Raw genomic sequence first — 20,188 nt, 5'->3', positions numbered from 1 at the left:
TATCTGGTGGTTTATTATCGAAGCCGGCCTTTATTGAGAGACATTTCTTCGTTGATGCTCCAATTTTCTTGGCCATCCACCAAAAGTTGGCTTCAGATACTCTAAACATTCAATGGGGTCTTTTAAAACTGATAAATAACTCTTTTTCCACAATTCTAACCCCTTCAATTCAGTTGTCATGTCACTGACACATTCTGCAGGTTTTCATAAAATTAAAACAAATCACCAAGATCTAATGTGTGATGTTGTTTAATTATCACACTTTTTGTGTCTTTCAATACTGGATGAAATCCATAAAGGGATTTTGAAAAGCCTTGGTTATACCATCTTTGAAAATGTGTGTACCTTCCGCTGGTCCCTACATGCAAAAGCAGATGGATTACAGATGAACGATAAAGCTCAATATGAAGAAAGTAGTACTTTGATTGAAAATACAAACTCTCTTCGAAACATATGCAATTATAATTTTGTTAAGTAAGCCTCAGGAATTATGTGCAAGTTTCATCGAGCTTTTGTATAGTATATTCATATGATTGACAAAGAAGAACAATATCCGAAATTGCCTAAACTATCTAAAACTGATGCTGTCCAAATCCTATACTGAAGATTAATAATTTTACTGTGACAAAGGGATTAATATAAATTCAGACATTTGTTCAAAAAATTTAGTGGAACCGATGCAGAAATAGAAATCTTTGTCTGTTTGTAGCACCATAATGGTATATAGTTAATAAGTAAAACCATTCGTTTTATATTTTAAAATAATATAAGTGTCTTAAACAATCTGTAACCTACGGAGCATGACAGATATTCTGAAATGGCATTACATCAAAAGAAGTTTTTAATGTTCTTCCTGAAATAATTCTGGTCACTTTCATGCATGATGTCGTCTTCAGGAAGTACATTGTAGAAGCCGGAGCCGTTATAGAGTAAATGGAGTTTAGAAAAACAGGTTTCATGCTTGACAACGTTGATTTTACTTCTATGTTGAGGGTTGTACGGTGCTGTCGGGAGGGAAATTTGCAGGAAGAACGCGGATTACTGCAAATTAGACCTTTTGAACTCAGTTCGTCTATATTCTTGACTAAACATTTCATAGATTACTCCATATAATATACTAAAACTAGTAAATCCAATACTGCAAACGTTTTAAACTGTTTAAAACAGAAATTATAATCGTTATAATCCAAGAGCTGAGAACCCATTTGTAAGCACACGACCTGGGTTTTCTTGAAATCGATAGAAACATTTGTCCTAAAAAAGAAATAGACCTTGAGCTGTGCTTTTGGTGGAGATCAAATTGGGAGGGTAACTAACGGTTTAAAAATATGAAATTATGATTTTTCCCTGATCATATTTTAAGAAACTGAAACAGCTAACTGCGTCAGCTAACAATATACAGACCCTTAAGTGGTGACTTTCAGCCATTTTGTCTAGTTGTCTGTTTATGGTATAACTATTACTTATGTGTCTTTATGTGTATTATAATCCGAGAAAATATTTGTGTTTTAATATTTTTAACCCTTTTGACACCTTCCAATTTCGACCTCCACCGAAATTAGCGTGGCTAACGATCAATTCATTTTTTAAGAGAAATCCCTTAATAGTCCAAATTAGCTCTCAGATCCTTTACTGTTACCTTCACTGGGTCACCATCAAATTGTCATAGTTTGCACGGAGGTACAGGTTTATTTTCTGAATAAAAGTCATACATAACTAGGCTTGTTAGGTCTGTTAAGCGGAGTATTTCTTGTTTTTCTCTAGACTGATGGATTTATTTTCAACGCTTTCTGGATTGTTATTGTGACCATCCAGGTGTTTCCTTCTCCTATGGAGAACCACGGGTATTTCATCCGGAACGGTCGGTTAAAGGAAGCGGTTCCAGTCCATTGGCATCCTCCAATTGAACAAATCTCTTTATTGGACCTTCACATCTAAAAATCCGTACTATAAACACACTTATAAATCCAGTACAAAAACAATGTCCAACCCAACATTCAACACCTCATTCGACCTACTAACCTTGTTTAGTATCACCTAAAGTGATTCTGACTACAGTTAACAGTGTTGCCGTAACTATTTTTCAGTCGCATACCATATTGAACGTTGATTTGAATTGCGACCAATAATGACTCCAAGGAATCACCTTGAAAGACAAATGATGTCGGTATTGTCGATCAAGAACCATAACGAAAGTCGAGTTGGTCACGTTATGTTTCGCCGAGCACTTGAGTTCCCGGCGGATCAAAATCTTCAGGTCACCTGTTCTGCGGTCTCCATCGGCCATCAGCCCTCAGCCGCCCATCACGCAGAGCCCGCTGCCGACATCAAAAATCGATTAAAGTAGTCGCCAGTCACGATAATCAGTGTCAGAGGGCTTTGTTTCAGCGTCTGGTAGCCGCGAATTTGATTGTGCACTTGTGTCGGGGGTCAGAGGTCAGCGGCTCGGGCCGGTGGGAACTGCAAAGTCACCCATTACTCGAGCCTCGTTAGGTGCACAACCCGCCCGTGCACCATCATCCGACGCCGGTCAAGGGGTCCTCCAGTCGTCATCCCACTTCTCTGACCTCTTTACTGTTTCGTGTTTGGTTTGTGCTTTTAGTAGAGCTCGGCCGCGCGGTGTTTGCTCTGCGGCCCGGACCGCTCGTTCGGTGCTTGGTGTTGACCACAAGAGCAGTCAATGGCAGGATCGGCAGTGCTTTAGTCCTGCTTCACTCCGGAAATGACATGCAAGTTCTTCAACTATGTGCCAAGCAACTCCCGCATTGATATTAAGGTGGCTTTAGAATTTTGCCCATCCAGTTTAGCACAATGGTTTATTCCACTATCCAACTGCGATTGGAGAAGGGTTTGGCACTTCATTCTTTAAAACTTGATTCTGTACACTGAGTAATGCTGAACAGTAGAACATCATTGCTCACCCTAAGGAATCACTCTGAATCCTAAACCTATTCTGTAAAGGTCAGAGAAGTATTCTTCCTTTTGTACCGGAACAGAATGAAACACCACTAATGAACCTAATTAACCAAAACCGTTGATTATATCAGTTACAAACAATCCTACCAACGCTGTAAATTGAGGCACAAAAGTGAGTGCAAGGACTGCCATCTGTGGAGTGACTCTGGTAACAATCAAAGTTACGGGCGCAGCCCTAGCGGCTGAAATTAGAACTAACTGAAGTGATTTCCCGGAACTAAGCACACCGCGTCCGTATGAATGATTTATCTTCGGTGTAATTATAGCGATCAAAAGCAAAACTGTAGGTTAATATTTTTACATTTAAAAATTGAAAAATCTTCTTTGATGATTCCTCAAGGATTTGATTGTTCTTTGGAATATGCTGGTTTTTCTGAGTAATATGTATTCGAGGTAACGCTAATACTGTTGGTGATTCTAATGATTGGTCATGTTTGCCCACAGGAGAAGTACAGACGGAGACTGACACCGTGGCGGGGGTCGGGGTGCGCGCCGGGACGCCGGCCTCTCTTAAGGGCAGGAAGCGTCCCCTGGAGGCGACGATGAACGGGGTGGGGGCGGACCACACCAACAACAACGTCAAGTCCGAGAGGCTTAGCCCCGCGACAGCGGACAACAACTCCAGCAGTTCCAGGAGCGGCACCCCCAGCTCCGTGTACCCGGGGACTCCGCCCTCCCAACCCGACCGACCCTCCAGTCCGTCCTCCACGGCACCCCCCGTGGACTCCCTCATGGGCCGCAACTACAGCGACTTCATGCGCTCCCTGGCGGCCAAGTACAACAACAACAACCCAAACGAGTGAGTCCATCAGATTTTTGTGACCTTCTTTAGTCATTTACGGATTGATTTCCAGAGTTGAACATGTGCAACGAAGCGCAGTATCTCTAACGCTCAAGTTCAGCTGGATTTGGGACTTAGGTTACCTTTTGAAATGTTTCTAGTTATTTATCAAACTATCATTTGTAAAACAGAACCCTCTCAGTTTCCCCCAAAGTTTTTACACTCAATCATCCTACCTTACAAGACATAGAAATTACATGATCCTTCCACTTCATAACACATCTTCTTACGAAAAACACCTGGCTATATGGGAAGAAAACTTTGCAATAAACTCCCAATACACCTTAAAAAGGATGCATCAATCTTCAGGAAGAGGCTCCGTGAGCTCCTCGTGGATGGCATGTTCTACTCAGTAGACGAATTTGATATATATATATATATATATATATATTATTTGACACCATACTATTACTCTTTTTCGTTGTATATTTATTCAGTATCACTAATAATAATGATTTAATTTTTATAGTAGCACTTCAATTGAATAAGATTATATTGACGAATACTACTTGTTTATTTAATATAGTTTACAATATGACCTGTTACTAAAGCACTGCTATATGTAACGTGTTGTGGCAAATAAAGATTTGAATTTGAGATTCGGGATTCGGGATTCGAAAGGAAAAATAAGGAGTGAGAATCTTAAAGGATGCTTCTTGTTTCCTTGTTAATTCCAAATTTTGTGCTCTTAATATTAATTGATCTTTCAGATAATCTTTTTTAGTGTGCTGTTGATATTCTATTGGTCCAATCATTACCCTAAGGAAATTCCCCATATTCTTTCAATTAGTAGTAATAATATTTACTTTATTTTATCCATTAACCTGTATCTCTTTTCCAACTACAAACAACATGACATACAAACTCTACAGTCCTATCTCGCAGTAGCTCTGTCAGGATGGTCTCTCAGTCCGGCTCGTGTGTTATCGTGGCGCAAGCGTCCAGCAGGTTGGGCAACCTCAGCTGACATAATTCCCCTTCACGGTCCAGCGACAGCTAAATGTTGGTGTCCACTTCGGTGCCAACCTTTGCCCACAATAATCGATTATTTCATCACCGACCTCACACCAGCACATGCGACAGTTAGCGACATGTAGGGCAAAGGAAATGGTCTCAGTTGTGCAATTTGTTGTGAAATTACTTTTTAGAAGATGCTGTTAGCGTACTACTTTTGAGGAACTTTTAAGATGCAGTAAATTCTTTGGTGTTGAACTTATCATGTGACCGTGTTTATTCTGAAGATGAAATGATATTTTTGATTTTTACTGGAATCCTGAGTTGACATCACCTTATTCTGCCCGTCCTCATGGGCCACTGGCCTGTGCGAGGATCTTATCAAACAGAATAAGGGGGAGAGTCAATACAGTACAAGGTCGATGGTACTGATAAAAAGTGCAAGGATCACAGACATGATTCGAACCTGCGCTATCTCAAACTCAGACTCAAAGTCCAACGTCTTAGATTACTCGGCCATCGGCACTCCCAAAAGAAAATATTAGAAAATTCATTTTGCTCTTTTCCTTCTAAATCTAATCTAATCACGAGAAGTCAAGATCATCAATCAAAAACTTCTCTCTACATCCATTAAAGATTCCCCGGTGCCCATGAAAGAAGGTGTTTGACTTTAAGAAAAGAGTATCCTTACTTAATAAAACATGCAGAATTATTACCATCTTTAGTCTATAACTGTTTCATCGAAGAGGGGTGTCCAAATTCCTGCGTGGCTTGTTGGAGATGGGTTCACACGCGTGTACAAAGCAGGTGCCAGCCTCTATATGGAGCTATGATGAGGTCTCGCCGTGCTTTGTCCGAGGAGGAGAGATTGTCCACGCACTCCGCAGTAAAATAGCCTCCACACATGAACAACAGGTGCTGTCATCGAGCCTATCTCGTATTTCTGTACTGCCTCTCCGGCGCATGCGTGTACTTCACGGTGGGAGAGTGTTTAGCTGCGAAAAGCCGTGGAAGACTTTCTTCACAAATTGTCATTCGCGAATACCAAGAGGTTCCTGGCAATTAATGTACATTCCGTCTTTGTCCAATCTGCAGACTGCGAATATATGGTCAGTCTTGTCTGACTTCTGTTTCTGAAATACCTTGATCTAGAAATGTGAGTTAATACTATTAAGCCTACTTCAATTCAAAGTTTTATTAAATCTGTTACTTTTTTGTAGATGAAACTGGAATGTTCAATAAATGTGGGTAAAGGATTCACATTACTGGCTAGATCATCCATAAATCTTCATCTAAGAATCTACTCATTAGTTCTGTATGAAGACATTATTTTTAGTTTTCGTCACGGCTTTTCTCTGTCGTTTGCAATTTTAAGATACTCTACTCTTTCAAATCATTATTCTTCTCTTTTTCTTTTTCTATTTCTTAAGTCTTTCTGAAATCCTGATCGCTGTCTTGAAGATATATGTTTCAGCCTTTCTCTGTTACTATTTCCTTGTTAGTCGTAAACCGCTCTTTGTATCCTCTGTTCTCTGACTTGTCTTCTCATCTTTGCCTTATTTTCGGATCCTGCTTCTACAGATAATGAATGCACTGGTAGCTTCTTCTCGAGGTTCTAAAGCAGTTATGAAATTCAATGGCATGGTCATTTAATATCAATTTACTTGTCGATACACTTTGTTAAATTACTTCCGTTTCAGATTAGAACGTTATGTCTGAGCACTACTTTAGCGCTTACCCTTATTCCGTGCGTGTGATCAAAAATATTCCAGTTTTCCCTAATGCAAATTTTCCCTAATTCGTACTTGAACCTGAATTCTCTGTTTTAATCTGAGTCTGGATACTTCCTTATTAAATAGCGAAACCTTATCGCAATTAAGACTCAAAAAAGTTTCTTAAACTCTGCAAACCGTTATATCACACACGCGTTATCACGTTTTGCCTTGTACTTCCGATACGTATCCGTTTATTAAAGGACATTCAGTAGCAGAAACAATGAATAGAATAGAATCAATGTTTTGACAGTTTTGATGCTGAACGTAGTCCATAAATCTATAATTTTGAACCGATACTAACTTACTTAATCCGAGAAATTATTTGAGTGCCTGATGCTGAACCTCGTATCCAAACCTAATGTGCAAACTTTCATTTGGAAGCTTGAAGAACGTTTCTCTGCAGAAAGTCTACTGTTTCTAACATTACCCTACACGTTATTAGGTCCAGTAGATGTCCCATAAAAAATGAGCAAAATATTGTTTAATTTAATGTATTATAGATGAAAGTTCTAATTTTTTATTTATAGTTTGAAACTCAAAATATGCTTTGCTAACATGTTTAATCAGTTATATTAGAACGTTTGCTACGTTCATCGATATTGTCACGATTTTGTTAATGAGAAGATTATGTCTCGTTCTCTTTTGGTTCGGTGGGCACAAAAAACACCAAGGTATATTTCCCCTTATAATGTTTGATAAAATCCTTGTACTGGTCAGTGGCCATGAGGTTGCAAAATAAGACTAAAGATGAATGGCCTCTTTAAAAGGTCAGCCCCAGTTTATATGTTTATGGCATTGTCTTTTCGCAAGCCATTTTAAACTTCCAGATGCAGAAAATCCTGCTCCAGTAACGCCCCTGAATGTAACTATTTCTGAGCCACCTTACATATAGAGGCCTCATGGTACTTTCTGACTAAGCGTCTTGAAACATCTGGTGACAAGAATCACCCAACAAGCCCATGTGTTGTGTTCAGATGTTTTAAAAAATCTACTGATTTCTAAAGTTCCTTGCCAATGAGAAAACTTGCCTGGAATATTGGTCTCATCAAATCTATAGGAATCATTACTTCGTCCTCTATAGTTTCGCAGTCTCTGAAGTTCCTGATCTTCGTGACCTTCCAGCATTCATTCTAAGGTATTTCTTTGCCTCTCTGTGGAAGCTTCTACTCCAACTATTGGGGTTGTGGAATATTCAACCCCATGGTTTCTTACTACTGGAAGTTCGTGAGCTTCGGATATCGATGACCATAAGGAGATCTCAGCTTTTAGGATTCCGGCCAAATTGAGTGACTGGCAACTACATTTGATATTATGTATGTCCCGACGGTGCAAGTACCTTTTGTCAATCAATCTCTGTTCTCTGGAATTGTATATATATTCTAATGAAAGCGATCAACAATGAAAGCAACTATAAAAAGCACATTAAATTCACATCTTGAAAATAGGTAGGACTTCGACGGCTTTTTCAAAACAGAATCCAATCTCAATATTTTATAAAAATATTTGTTATTATTAAAAACTATGCATCAGTTGAAAACCAGTAGTTTTACGTTGTAATCCGTAATTCTAATTATAAAGAATACTCGTAAATGGTGCAATTTGATCGTAGCAGTGTGAGGTATTAATTCATTGTACAATAATCCTAACAGAGTTGATATACTAGTATCTTGTCTGTTAATGTTTTTATGATCGTCTGTTTGGAAAACCCAAGATTCGTTATCATCTGTTCGTAGGCCGAGATAAGATTACTGTTATCAGTGGTGTGATTTAAGTGAAGAAAACAAAACAATATTGTTTAAAAATATCATTGGCTGAACATAATTGGCTGAACATAAACAGTACATAATTAGGTTCACAGATTAACGCTGATGAAAATAGCTGTATAAAACTAAACAAATAGAAAGCATATCCAAAACAATTCTTAACAAAGTATTTCGAGCCTCATTTTTTAAAATTACCATTTTATTTTATTTAAATTGTCATTTACTTATATGTAAGTGTAGGTGTGGCTTATATTGTTTCTATTCATCTAATAAAATGTGATTGATAAAACGTTTATTCAAACTTTTATAAGGTAAATTTGTAAAGTGAATACTAAGTCTAAGATACTCTATCTATTTTACTGTTGAGCCACTAGTATTATATTAAAACAAATCTACTCCATAAAATGATAAATACGGAATTCACAACGCTTCAAACTAGGACAAGTCTGCCCAATACTCCTCGATAGAGCAGCATTAAACATTCTTTAAGTTTAGATATGATCAAATGTATATTATCGATAATGGTTAAAAAATAACATTGGATCAAGTTATTAAACCGACTTTGTAGAATAATCGATCGGAAGGAGTTAAATGTTAATTTTTGTGTTTCGTTTCAAATTTGGGTATGAGAACTGGACAACTAGCTAAGGTTTTTGAAAGTTTTCACACAAACAGAATGTATTAAATAATACTAAACAATTGAATCAAATTGCATAATATAAATGAGTGACACGTTCTTTGTAAATAAATTTCGTTATTGATCCTTGGTTGTGTGTTCCAGCTACTTCAGTTCGCCCAGGAACGGGTATCCGCCCAGTCTGGACCCGCGGTTCTCCGCCTTCAAGCCAGGGGCGGCGACCCCATTCGTGGGCCTGATGGCGCCTTTGGGGTCCTCCTCGAGTACATCCCCCACGGCCGGCCACCCCGCCACAACCCCCTCCAACACCAAAGATTCCTCCGAGAGTGACCTGAAGCCAGGGATCCCTACTCCCGCAGAAGCGCAGCAGGCCCTCTTCGCCAACTTCGGGCTGAACGCCTTCTCGCACCCCCTGCCCGGGGGTGTCCCCTTCCTGCCCCCCCTCGTGGACATGAGCAGCACCCAGGCGCTCCTCAACATGGTCCGCACGGCGAGCGCCCAGAGCGCGAACCAACTGGAGACCTACCTGAAGGGCGCCATTAAGAGGCCCCCGGAGAACTCCAACAACCCCTTGGATCTGTCCTCAAACGCCGTCACCCCGCCGCTGAAGAAGGCCCGGAAGCACACCCCTAGTTTAAGCGAGAGCCTGTACGGCCCTGACGCCCTCCTCAACTTCCCCATTCTCAACGCTCTCCAAAGAACCACCAAGGACCGCCTGCAGTCCAAGAGAACCGGCAGTGTGTCCCCCAAACCCAAGTCCAAGCTCGCTACCTCGCCCTCCAACGCCGCCTCCGTCTCTCGGCCCTCCACCGCCAACTCCTGCCTGTCCTTGTGCTCCACCCCCGGCGAGAAACCCTGCTCCAGTTCCGCCGACACCCAGACGGTCGCCCACTGGACGGTTGACGACGTCTGCAACTTCATCACCTCCATCGACCTCTGTGCGGAATATGCGCCGGTAAGTACATAATTTGTCCTTGGAATTACTAATTGCAAAATAACGGTAGGTCAATAAAACTAAGCTCCTAACTCAATAGCATTAATTTGTTGCACTCTCATGTTTGGATTGAGTGCTCATAATATTTATTGATAGCGTATATTAACTTTAAAATGCAAATAAACCCTACTACAGTACAATACAAATGTACAGAAAACCACCTTTTATATTTCTTCTTGCTATCCTGTACTTATTCGTACATTAAATATTCATGTATACCTTTATTGAATCTGCATGTCAAGCCCCAATTAAATTGCCAATTAGATTTCCCAATGGCCTTTCACATGTTACTGAACTTAATGTGAGCTTTGCACTCCAATAGGCATTTAGAACTAGCTTTACATTGTTACAATCGTTCTCCTGTTTTATCCCATCAGGTAGCCTATTACCAAAATAGGAGTACGCCCCACCTCGTGTTGTAATAGGCCTCGCTGAACTTGCATGCAAAAATTCAAAAATATAATTTGTTTTACTCCTTCGCACAGATATACAGACAGACAATCACATAAAAGAAGTTGACAAGAAAATGACGCACCATAGAACTCATTCTTGTAGAAAACAAGTTTTATGCCAAATTTAAAAGTCTACATATGACATCTTTCTCGACATATCTTGCTACATATTGCATTCATATTTTTGTCCACCAAATCGGTTTTCATACAAGTATTTAAATAATAAAAGTATACAAACCAAGAGACTATAAAATGATGCTGTATGTGTTGGGGTAGTTAGGCTACATGTGTTAATATGTCACATGTTTGAATCTCTTATGAGTGTATTGAGTTTATTTACAAAATGTATTTATTCTATTTTCTTGTTGCCACCACGGTCAACCATAAGAGCAATGTAAAAATATTCGCTAACGCTAAGCCAAATCCCTTAGAGTGACATGCACCACCATCGAACTCGATGTTCCTAATGTAGAAATAAAGCTTCATGCACAATTTCAAGCTTATAGGTCAGTTCGTTTTCGAGATACCGTGCGAAAAGACAGACAAATGTTTCCAGCCCCACGAGTGATAGGCTTTACAAAGCTCAGCGAATAAATCGTGGAAGTTCTGTATGTTTGAACGAAACTTTGATAATCTATTATTATTGTTGAAAATAACACAAGTCAAATTAAAAGAATTTATAACCGTAAGAGCATTACAGAGATATCTTTTTATGCGTACTATTTACTTGCATGCTTAAAACTTATTTTTTAGGATTTGATATCAAAAGAAGACGGTATACGCCAGTCTCGAAACGCCGTGTAACTCATAAGATGGCACGCATCGACCAAATCATCCGTCGTCAGTAATGCACTTTATAACGTCGTCATTGTAGTTAGTACTGTATCTATCGCGTTATAAATAATTTAATAATCAGATAACCAAATATTTTGTATAATTATTTGTTGGTTTCGTTAATGTTTATGAGGAGGAAATGCGTGTACTTAATGCAATATCTAATAGATCGGTTCAACTCATACTTCTTCCCTCACTGCTAGTAATAAGGCACGTCAAATTATAAAATACTAACATTACAAGCCGCGTGTTGTATAGCAAGTAGCCAGATGCGCAGTAATTACGGCGCGCGGGCACTGCGCAGCCAGTCAGTTCACCTGTACGCATGCGTATAAATCATCAACTCCGCGCTGCCGCGGCGGTGCGGCTCGGCGCGCGCGTTATTTTCTATTTGTTGACCCCTCATTTCCATACGACCACGCGACCGCCACACGCGCACGCGCCGCTCGCCTTGCTCATTAACCTGACCTGTAATCCTTAAAGAGTTGGGTTTTATACGAGCGAGAACAAATTTCACCTATTTTGACACATTCAGTTCTGTTAAATTTAAACTGGGTTGGTTATATCGTGGACCTATAGTAGTAGCAAATAGCGACTCCAGCCCTTATAGGTTTGCACACACAAAAATGCAGGATATTCGAACGCACAGGATGACATTGTTTGGTTCTCAGGGCAGGATCTTTAGTTTTTCCTTTTATGGCAATCTCTCACGTAACATTGTTTGGTACTCAGGGCAGGATCTTTAGTTTTTCATTTTATGGAAATCTCTCACCTAACATTGTTTGGTACTCAGGGCCGTTTGTCTCTCTATCTTGAACGTAACATTGTTTAGTCCTCATTGCCTGATTTTAAGATTTTATTTTATTGTAATCACGCATGTAACATTGTTTGGTCCTGAGGGCCGGATGCTACAGAAGGCATTTCCACCCTGTTAGTCATCTAGTAGGCTTACACTTCCACAATAAACCAGATTGTTGCTATTTGTAATGTTGTCCTAAAGTGATTAGTATATATAGGTAGTCACCATTACGAGAAACATTAATCTAGACGTTAATGGATAACCCAGGATGGAAAACGGCAGGTGTAGGGCTGGCATCAACCCCCTGCGCTCGTGAGCGTGGGGGTGCGCGCGTGCGTGCGTGCGTGAGGGACTACAGTCTTCAACCGCAATCCCTATTTGCTAATACTATAACGATTTACGTCGGACTTAGGCTACCACACCGTTACTATTTGTTTACGACCCAGTACGCCGCAAACCGGGAGTCAAGTTGTCAGCAAGTTACAGACGCTATGTAAAAGTTGAACTATTCGCTACGGATAACTTCAGCAGTCGGTAACTTGCTGTAGGTCCCCGGGTATGCGGGTCTTTACCACTTTTAACGACCGTCGTACCGATGGCTAACAAGTTGCTCCAGCATCTCCCTACATTCTTCGCTACTCGTCCACCCTCCCCCCCACCCATCATTCCACGATAAATCATTTTAACGGCTCATGCAACTCATGCAATCCCATGCAATCAATCAACTAGCTGATATTTTAAAATTGCATGGTCCTTTGTGCATTTCCATATTAATTGAGGTGGTTTGATAAATCGTGTATTGCATAGGTAACTTCTTTAGGCTGTAGGCTATGCTTTTGGTAGGTTCCTTATCAAGTAGGTTAGCTATTGCAACCAAACCTTTAGTGATTACAAGTGAATTTAGTGAAAAGGTGAATATAAAGCTACTTGTTTGAACTTTTTCTGCATTATGGGACATGCCGGCATGTCGTACAATCATTGTTCAGCATTTAATATAGCCCGGCTTAGTAAGAGGCTGTTCACGTGATGATTAATATTGGTTGCCAATCCCATGTTAGATTCATGATTTTGACTGTTCCATAAAACAATTTAATCCGCTCTCTGACTTGATTGCATAAATTCAGAAGACGCTACAGGAACTAACATAATGTTAAGATTAAGAAGCGTTAAGTTTCTGATATCAGGGTACATATCCCCCCATTGTCAAAGTGCGTTTGTGTTTAAATATAGAGTCTTTAAACTATATTATGGCCTCCTGATACTCAAAATCGACTTCAAAAATTTGAGTTCTGGGCTGAAACAAAATCGTAATTTTGCCGAGGCACTAAATTATGCATTCGTTTGTCTACATTTCCCGAAGTGTCACTTCAGTGGTTGAAAGTATTTTTGGGCTATTGTCTAAAAAGGTGGACAAAGTTTGTTTGACCTTTAGATATTTCACGAACTAAATATTCAACGTTATAAATAAATTTTGATACCAGAAGAGGGTCAAGAGAGGAAAAAGTAACAGCTCCTTTTGAGAATGAACTGTACGCACCGTATCCCACGCGCATGCGCGGCCGACTTAATTACCCCCCATAATTATCCGAAAACAACCGGGTCAAACAAGCGTGTTGTTTTTGAGGCGAGTATATAAATATGTATTGTTCATTAGACTCGCGATACTCATCTCGAACCGGTTGAGGTAAATTATAAGATGGAATCAAACAGTGAGGAGGTAATGACGGGTTGGGGATATTTCATGTCGGACAGTTGGTACTCATGGGCCGTGTGAAATGCAAATTAAGTGCATCGTGTACGTAATTAGATGTTTGCCCTGCGTATGTGAGCGAGTGTGTCGTTATCTGCTTCAAGCTCTGATACTTCGGCTTAAAAGGCGGGTAATTTGCGATTATTAACATTGTCCTGACGAATCGACCGAATGTTACAGGTTTATTTAGATGGTAATGCTTTTAATTAGTGGCCATTCCGACGCACTCCTAAGGAAAAGGTTCGTCCTAATGGCCAAAAATGTTGCAGATTAATGTCTATTTCGGTTAATTGCGATCACTGCGTTTGGGTAATGTGTATAATTGGGGAGCCATATGGTAATTAGGCTACACGCATTTAATTATTTCTATGAATTTAAATGCAGAAAGAAAATTGCGTATCTAATCTGCAGAGTAACTTATCTAAATCTTTACCTATCAATTTTGTACTTTGTTGAACTCCTAATACACCTATCAAAACAATTAACTTATACAATGCAGTGTTTAAAATGTCATATGTTTACGTATAACTAAAATAGAAAGAACTAAAGAAGATTTTAATCTCTATTCTTTCTCTTTTTTTTCTTTTCTATATTTTTAGTGGTTCATTCTTGTAGAAATGATGTCCTTATGCAAAACTTAAAGTCTACTTATTAAATCAAATGAAGTCAAAAATATACATCGCATAGCAAACGTTAATTTTGAATCTAAAACTCTTTGATTCATCCCACATTAAGGGCACATTCTAACTTACAACATTCAAACATCAAATCAAATCAAATCATTTTTATTTTGCCAGAACATTACAAAAATGTATAGCAATAGTCATTTTTCTACAATTTGGACCAATCACTCCACATTGAGACCAGTCCAAACATACAGAAATTTCAGTCGCACCACATTCACTCATGCCAATTTTCCCATTTTCCAACGCTGGTTGTCAGTGTTCCAATTGTGCGGTCACCCAGTTGAATGCCATAAAACTCGTCAGCACTATAAAATGCTTGAGACGCTAAAAAGCGTTTTAAAAACGAGCTTTTTAACGCCTTGGGCGTTGGGGCGTTTTTGATTGAATTTGGCAACTTGTTGAGAAAACGAACTCCTGCCTGCGAAGGCAAGTGTTCGTAAACCCCCGTCCTGTGACTTCCAGTTCGGTAGGTATCTCTGCCTCTTGTCCCATACGAATGTATGTCTCGGCCACGTGTCATGGCACATTTAGACATACAAAAAAAGATTGTCTCTAGGATGTAGAGACACGGCAGAGTCAACAGTTGCAGTTTTTTAAAAAGCTTCCTTGCATGTTTCTCTGAAACCTTAACTGTGCGATTATGCGAATCGCTTGCTTCTGCAATTTGAATGCCCTGAAAAAATGATAGTTTGCGCTGGCTCCCCACAGCACCAAACCGTAGGTGAGGTGGGGGTAGATCAAGCCATAATAAGCCGTCATCAGTACCTGAATGGGGCAGTATTTGGCTAAAGACCTCAATACCTAGATGCCCGAGGCCAGTTTTGAGCAAACATGATCAATGTGATAATTCCAAGTCAATCCCCCGATCCAGGAATATTCCGAGGAATTTTGAACAGTCGACTTCCTCCAGGAAAAAGTCATCCAATAAAACGGCTGGCCCGTCATTGGAGTTTCCTGATCGCAACGCGAAAGTCAAGAAATTTGATTTTGAAGAATTTGCTTTGAAGTTGAGGCTGTTTGAAGTGTTGGACACAATTGTTGGTGTCTTGTCAAGAAAGATTTGCTGTTCCAGAATAGTTTTTGATTTGTTGGTGAAACAAAGTGTCGTGTCATCAGCGTACTGCACAAGTCTTCCATGCAGTAGTGATGACTCCATGTCATTGACATAGATGAGGAAAAGAATCGGACTGAGTATTGATCCCTGAGGGGACACCATAGCTCAGCTGAATCGGTTCAAAGAATTTGATTGAGATTTGGACGATTTGTGTTCTGTGGCCTAAAAATGAGCTAATCCAGTGGAGCGGCACGCCTCTGATGCCATGAGATTCAAGTTTGTCGAGCAATTTCGAGTGGTCAACACAGTAAAAATGCCTTAGATAAGTCGAGAAACACACTTAATGTTGGGAGTTTTCGACTTTCTAACCCACTACAACCATTTTGACAAGACTCACCAACGGCGTCTGTAGTCAATTTCACTTTCCTGAAACCAAATTGGTGTTCAGAAAGCAGGTTATGGTTGTTTAGAAACTGAAGCATTCTAGTTAAAAAGAGTTTTTCAAAAATTTTGCTCAATGCGGGCAAAATTGAGACAGGCCTATAATTATTGATTGAGCTGGGATCATCTTTTTTTTAAATTGGAGTTACTTTCGCGATTTTAAGGAGCGAGGGAAAAAACTCCTTGTTGAAAAGAATGATTGACTAATTGGGATAATGGACTCACAACATGCTTTGAGCACCTTTTTAATGAGCCACACAGACATTAAATTAATATCGTTTTGATTTTTTTGCCGGGAGCTGTTGAATAATTCTTTCGAGCTCATCCTCAACTACAGGACCCAAAGCCAATGATGACACTGGGCTCTGTCTTCGCGGCGTGGGGTTTACTTGCGGAGGAGATGGACAAGGACCTTGCTCACCAGAGCAACAGACGCGAAAAATCTGTTAACCTCATTCGCAGCCTCAGTCGCATCCTCTACAAGCCTATCCCCTATTTTGATTTTTATTTGGGTCTGTGATTCATTTTTATTGTTTATGATGCCCCAAACAGTTTTTAGAAACATTTTTTTGACGAGATGATTGATTTAGAGACATCATATGCTTTCGCAGCTTGGATCACTTTTCTGTAAATTCTATTGTAATTCCGAAAAAAAATTTTTGAAATCTTCGTTTGAAGTAGTTTTTTGAATTTCGGAGAAAAATTTAAGTTTTTCTCTCTCTCGATACCAATATTCCTTTTGTGATCCATTTGTTGTTTGCCTTTCTCGGGCAAACTTTGATTGTTTTAGTAGGACAGCATAAATTTAGATGGTAATTAAAATTTTTGGAGAACAATTTAAAGTGGCTGCTCTACTGACTGTGGTAGATTTAAGAAATCCCAATTTTTCTTTTGGAAAGGGAAGCGTTGAGGAGAGCAATGTTACCTGGCCTTATGTCTCTTATAGTTTTTAGTAGTTTTGGGCTCCCTTTCTATTTTTTCGCCACTAATTTCAGCCTCTTGGCCATAGTGGTCTGAGATGGCTGTGTTTACCACGGATACCGCGACACCTGAAAGGTTAGTGAATGACGACATTCACGCCCCATTCATTCCATGTCAATTACCGCCCACTTTCGGCGCTGGAGTCAGTTTCCTCATCGCGTGGTCTCCCAGTTGAATGCCAGAAATGCATCAGCATTGTAAAAAGCGTTTGACGTTAGACAGAATTTGATACGAGTTTTAACACCTTGGGCGTTAAGGCATTTTTAATTTAGTTTGGCAATCTGTTTATAAATTGAACACCTGCCTGTGAAAGCAAATGCTCATAAACCACCGTTCTGTGCATTCCAGAATGGTAGTTATCTCTGCCTCTTGTCTCATATTCGTGCATGTCTCGCACTTTGGTTAAGGCACATTTAGATTCAATCTGTTTTAACATATTGTTCATTACATTGGGTTTCATATTAGTTATTGAGTAATAAATGTCCAAGACATTATCAAATGGTGTGTATATTGAGATAGTAATGCTACATATGTTATTATGTCACATGTTTAAATCTCTTATGGGTGTATTGAGTTTCAAACTTATTTATATTGTTATTTTCTCGTTGCCATCACGGTTACCCAGAATACCCATGTGAAAATATTTGCTAACGCTCAGCCAAATCCAATGGAATGATACGTGCCATCGTCGAACTCAATGTTCCTCACATATAAATGAAGCTTCATGCATAATTTCAAGTCTATAGGTCATTTCGTTTTCGAGAATGCGGACAGACAGACAGAAATGAAATTCTTCCAAGCCCCATGAGAGATGGGCATCGCTAAAGCTCAGCGAATAAACTACAAATACATGACTACAATATATGAGGAACATTTATTACAATATTGTTAAAACTACACTTTTCTTGTAAAGAAAAAATGTAATAATGTGGGAATTTAACTCAATTCACCAACATTCGATGGATCACTTCAATGAAGTACTTAGCATTGATACATTGATAAGAAAGTGTTGCCTTGTCCTGCACCCTTTACCCCTCGTGGACTAAGAAGTAACCGCATTTCCAACAGATGCTGTGGTAGTTTTCACCCCTACAACTGGAGAGAAAGTGGAGAGCACGGAGCAAAGTCAGTTCCGGTGGAAGGGCGATCACGGAAGCGTAGCGATATAAACGTAGTATTTACGTTGTCTAATTAACTTATAGCCGACAACTACGTGGACTGTGATAACAGTAGGATAACAAAGTTACGCTCTGGATACCGCAGGTGGCACCTGTACCTCTCTCCAACCACCTGTCGCCGGCGGGCATCGTTCTGGCGGGAATCATTCTGGATGGAATCTGATGGATATTGGCACAAGAGTAAATCCGTTGGACCTTTAATGAGAGTAAAGTTATCTATGAGTCAACGCGAGTACGGAAATTTACCAATGTCTTGTATTACAAGAGAAACACGACGTTTCGAAAACTGATGTCTGACTTCTTCTTCAGGTGTTAGGTACTAACAAACTACACAAGCTGCTCATCTAAATTTCTTGGAATTTCACAAGGCATTTACCAACATTTCGTTCTCCGTCTAATGGTCTTGAAATTATATTCCCGTAGGTTTCCAGCATCTACTGAATCCAGAGAGGCTCTCAAACTTGCGTATTTCGACATTTTTCAGTCCTTGATGACGTATGGAGTTATTTTTTAGGGTTTCACCACCCAGTAAAATAGGAAGAGAGTGTTTTTACTCCATAAGAGTACTCTTAGAATTTTCTGAGGACTAGGATATAGAGAAGGTTGTAGGGAGCACTCATGTTTTGACGTTTCCATCTTTAATAATTTATCACACATTAAATTTAATCTTTCAAAATTTAATACTCTTAATCACCCATATTCAACCAGAAATAAAGATCTTATAATTCCTAAAAACTTTTAAAATGTAGAACGAACCAAGTCGTATAATATTTAGCCTTGCTTCAAGTCTCTGTTCCCCTAGTCAAGTGGCTAGATTAGACCGTAAAACGGGTCGAGGAGGTGACGCTCGACAGGTGTATGGGGGCGACGTCTGGCCCGATGTTGATCCGAAGACCGGTCTGTTATGTTAACCGCTCGTGTAAACACGCCACCATTGTGACTACTCCACAACATCGTCCCGTATAACTGTCACAATAGTTGGTGTTCTGACTGGACAAGTTAGTTGCTGTACTCTTTTTGTGAGTTTTAATCTGTTAGCACTCGAATTCAGTAGTGAATTTTCAGTTTAGCTCCAGTTCACCTTCCTTTTATTGCAGCGTTGGGTATCTGACGCTCTCTCAGATTTGTGGAATCTGGAGTCACGTTCGTCTGAAGAGGTCCAAAGAAAGTCGACGACGAAGAAGCTCAACAATTACCCTACATCGTTCGACATCAGAGAAACCTATAAATAGGTGAAGTGGTAGTCTCGTTGTCTCTTCAGGTACACAATTGATCTCTTCAGACGAATTGACTCCATATTTCAGGAGTCAAGTCTGAGACAGCGTCAGATACCAGACTCTGCAATACAAGGAAGGCTGACTGGAGGCTAAACTAAAAATTCAATTGAATCAACCCTTCCTACCACAGCTACGTTATGTGTAGAATATTTTTTAATCTTGGGGCTTTTATATGCTCGTGGTATTTCCACAAATTCATACATGCAACTGGAATTCCCAATTTAGCACTTTCTTACAATTTGGAAATTTTTTAATATTGCTGGAATATGAATACAATAGAATAGCTGATATTTTCACCATCGCCTATATATAAAACTAGAATTAATATTCTCTAAAACCAAACTTTCGAACCAACAATTTCTTCAACGCCTTTTTTGCCTTTCGAGAGCACCACTGTATGAACTCCCATATTTCAACTTACTGTTGGAATACCATTGTAATTCTTAGTTTGAAGTTTAACTTTGGCGATGGAAGGATTGTGAAGGAATCAGGATTTTTTCGGACATTTACCATCGTTCATCGATACAAAAAGTATTTGTGTTTGATTTTTTTATCGCTGAACAATGGCAAATTGTCTAGAAAATCTTCTTTCCTTCACCATTGGGTTTGCCCCGCATGTGTTGTATGTCAGGGCCCCAAGTATGCGGACCATCTCGGATGAATCCGCGGGCCCCGAAGCGAGTATAGCCGGGGGCAGCAGCCGACCTGTGTGTTTTCCAGTTCAGTTATTGTATCGGTAATGATGACCGCAGGACCCCGCTAATGCTGCCATTTACGGAGCCCAAATGGTCGACAA

General features: G+C 39.8%; 1 protein-coding gene across 4 annotated transcripts in view; it reads left to right on the top strand.

The window, feature by feature from the left end:
- Window positions 1–20,188, top strand: part of LOC124366409 (polycomb protein SCMH1) — a 258,541-nt gene that overhangs the window by 167,527 nt on the left and 70,826 nt on the right. For all 4 annotated transcript variants that reach the window (XR_006922808.1, XM_046822940.1, XM_046822939.1 and 1 more), the window contains exons 2-3: window positions 3,421–3,775; window positions 9,091–9,901. Coding sequence is in view for 3 of the 4 variants with exons in the window: in XM_046822939.1 (XP_046678895.1) it covers window positions 3,421–3,775; window positions 9,091–9,901 (1,166 nt within the window). In the remaining variant the exon portion in view is untranslated. The remainder of the gene's footprint in view (window positions 1–3,420; window positions 3,776–9,090; window positions 9,902–20,188) is intronic.

Source organism: Homalodisca vitripennis, chromosome 7 (assembly GCF_021130785.1).
Source record: "Homalodisca vitripennis isolate AUS2020 chromosome 7, UT_GWSS_2.1, whole genome shotgun sequence".
NCBI classification, from domain to species: domain Eukaryota; kingdom Metazoa; phylum Arthropoda; class Insecta; order Hemiptera; family Cicadellidae; genus Homalodisca; species Homalodisca vitripennis.
The sequence above is the reverse complement of the archived record's forward strand: the minus strand, read 5'-3'. Positions and strand labels throughout refer to the sequence as shown.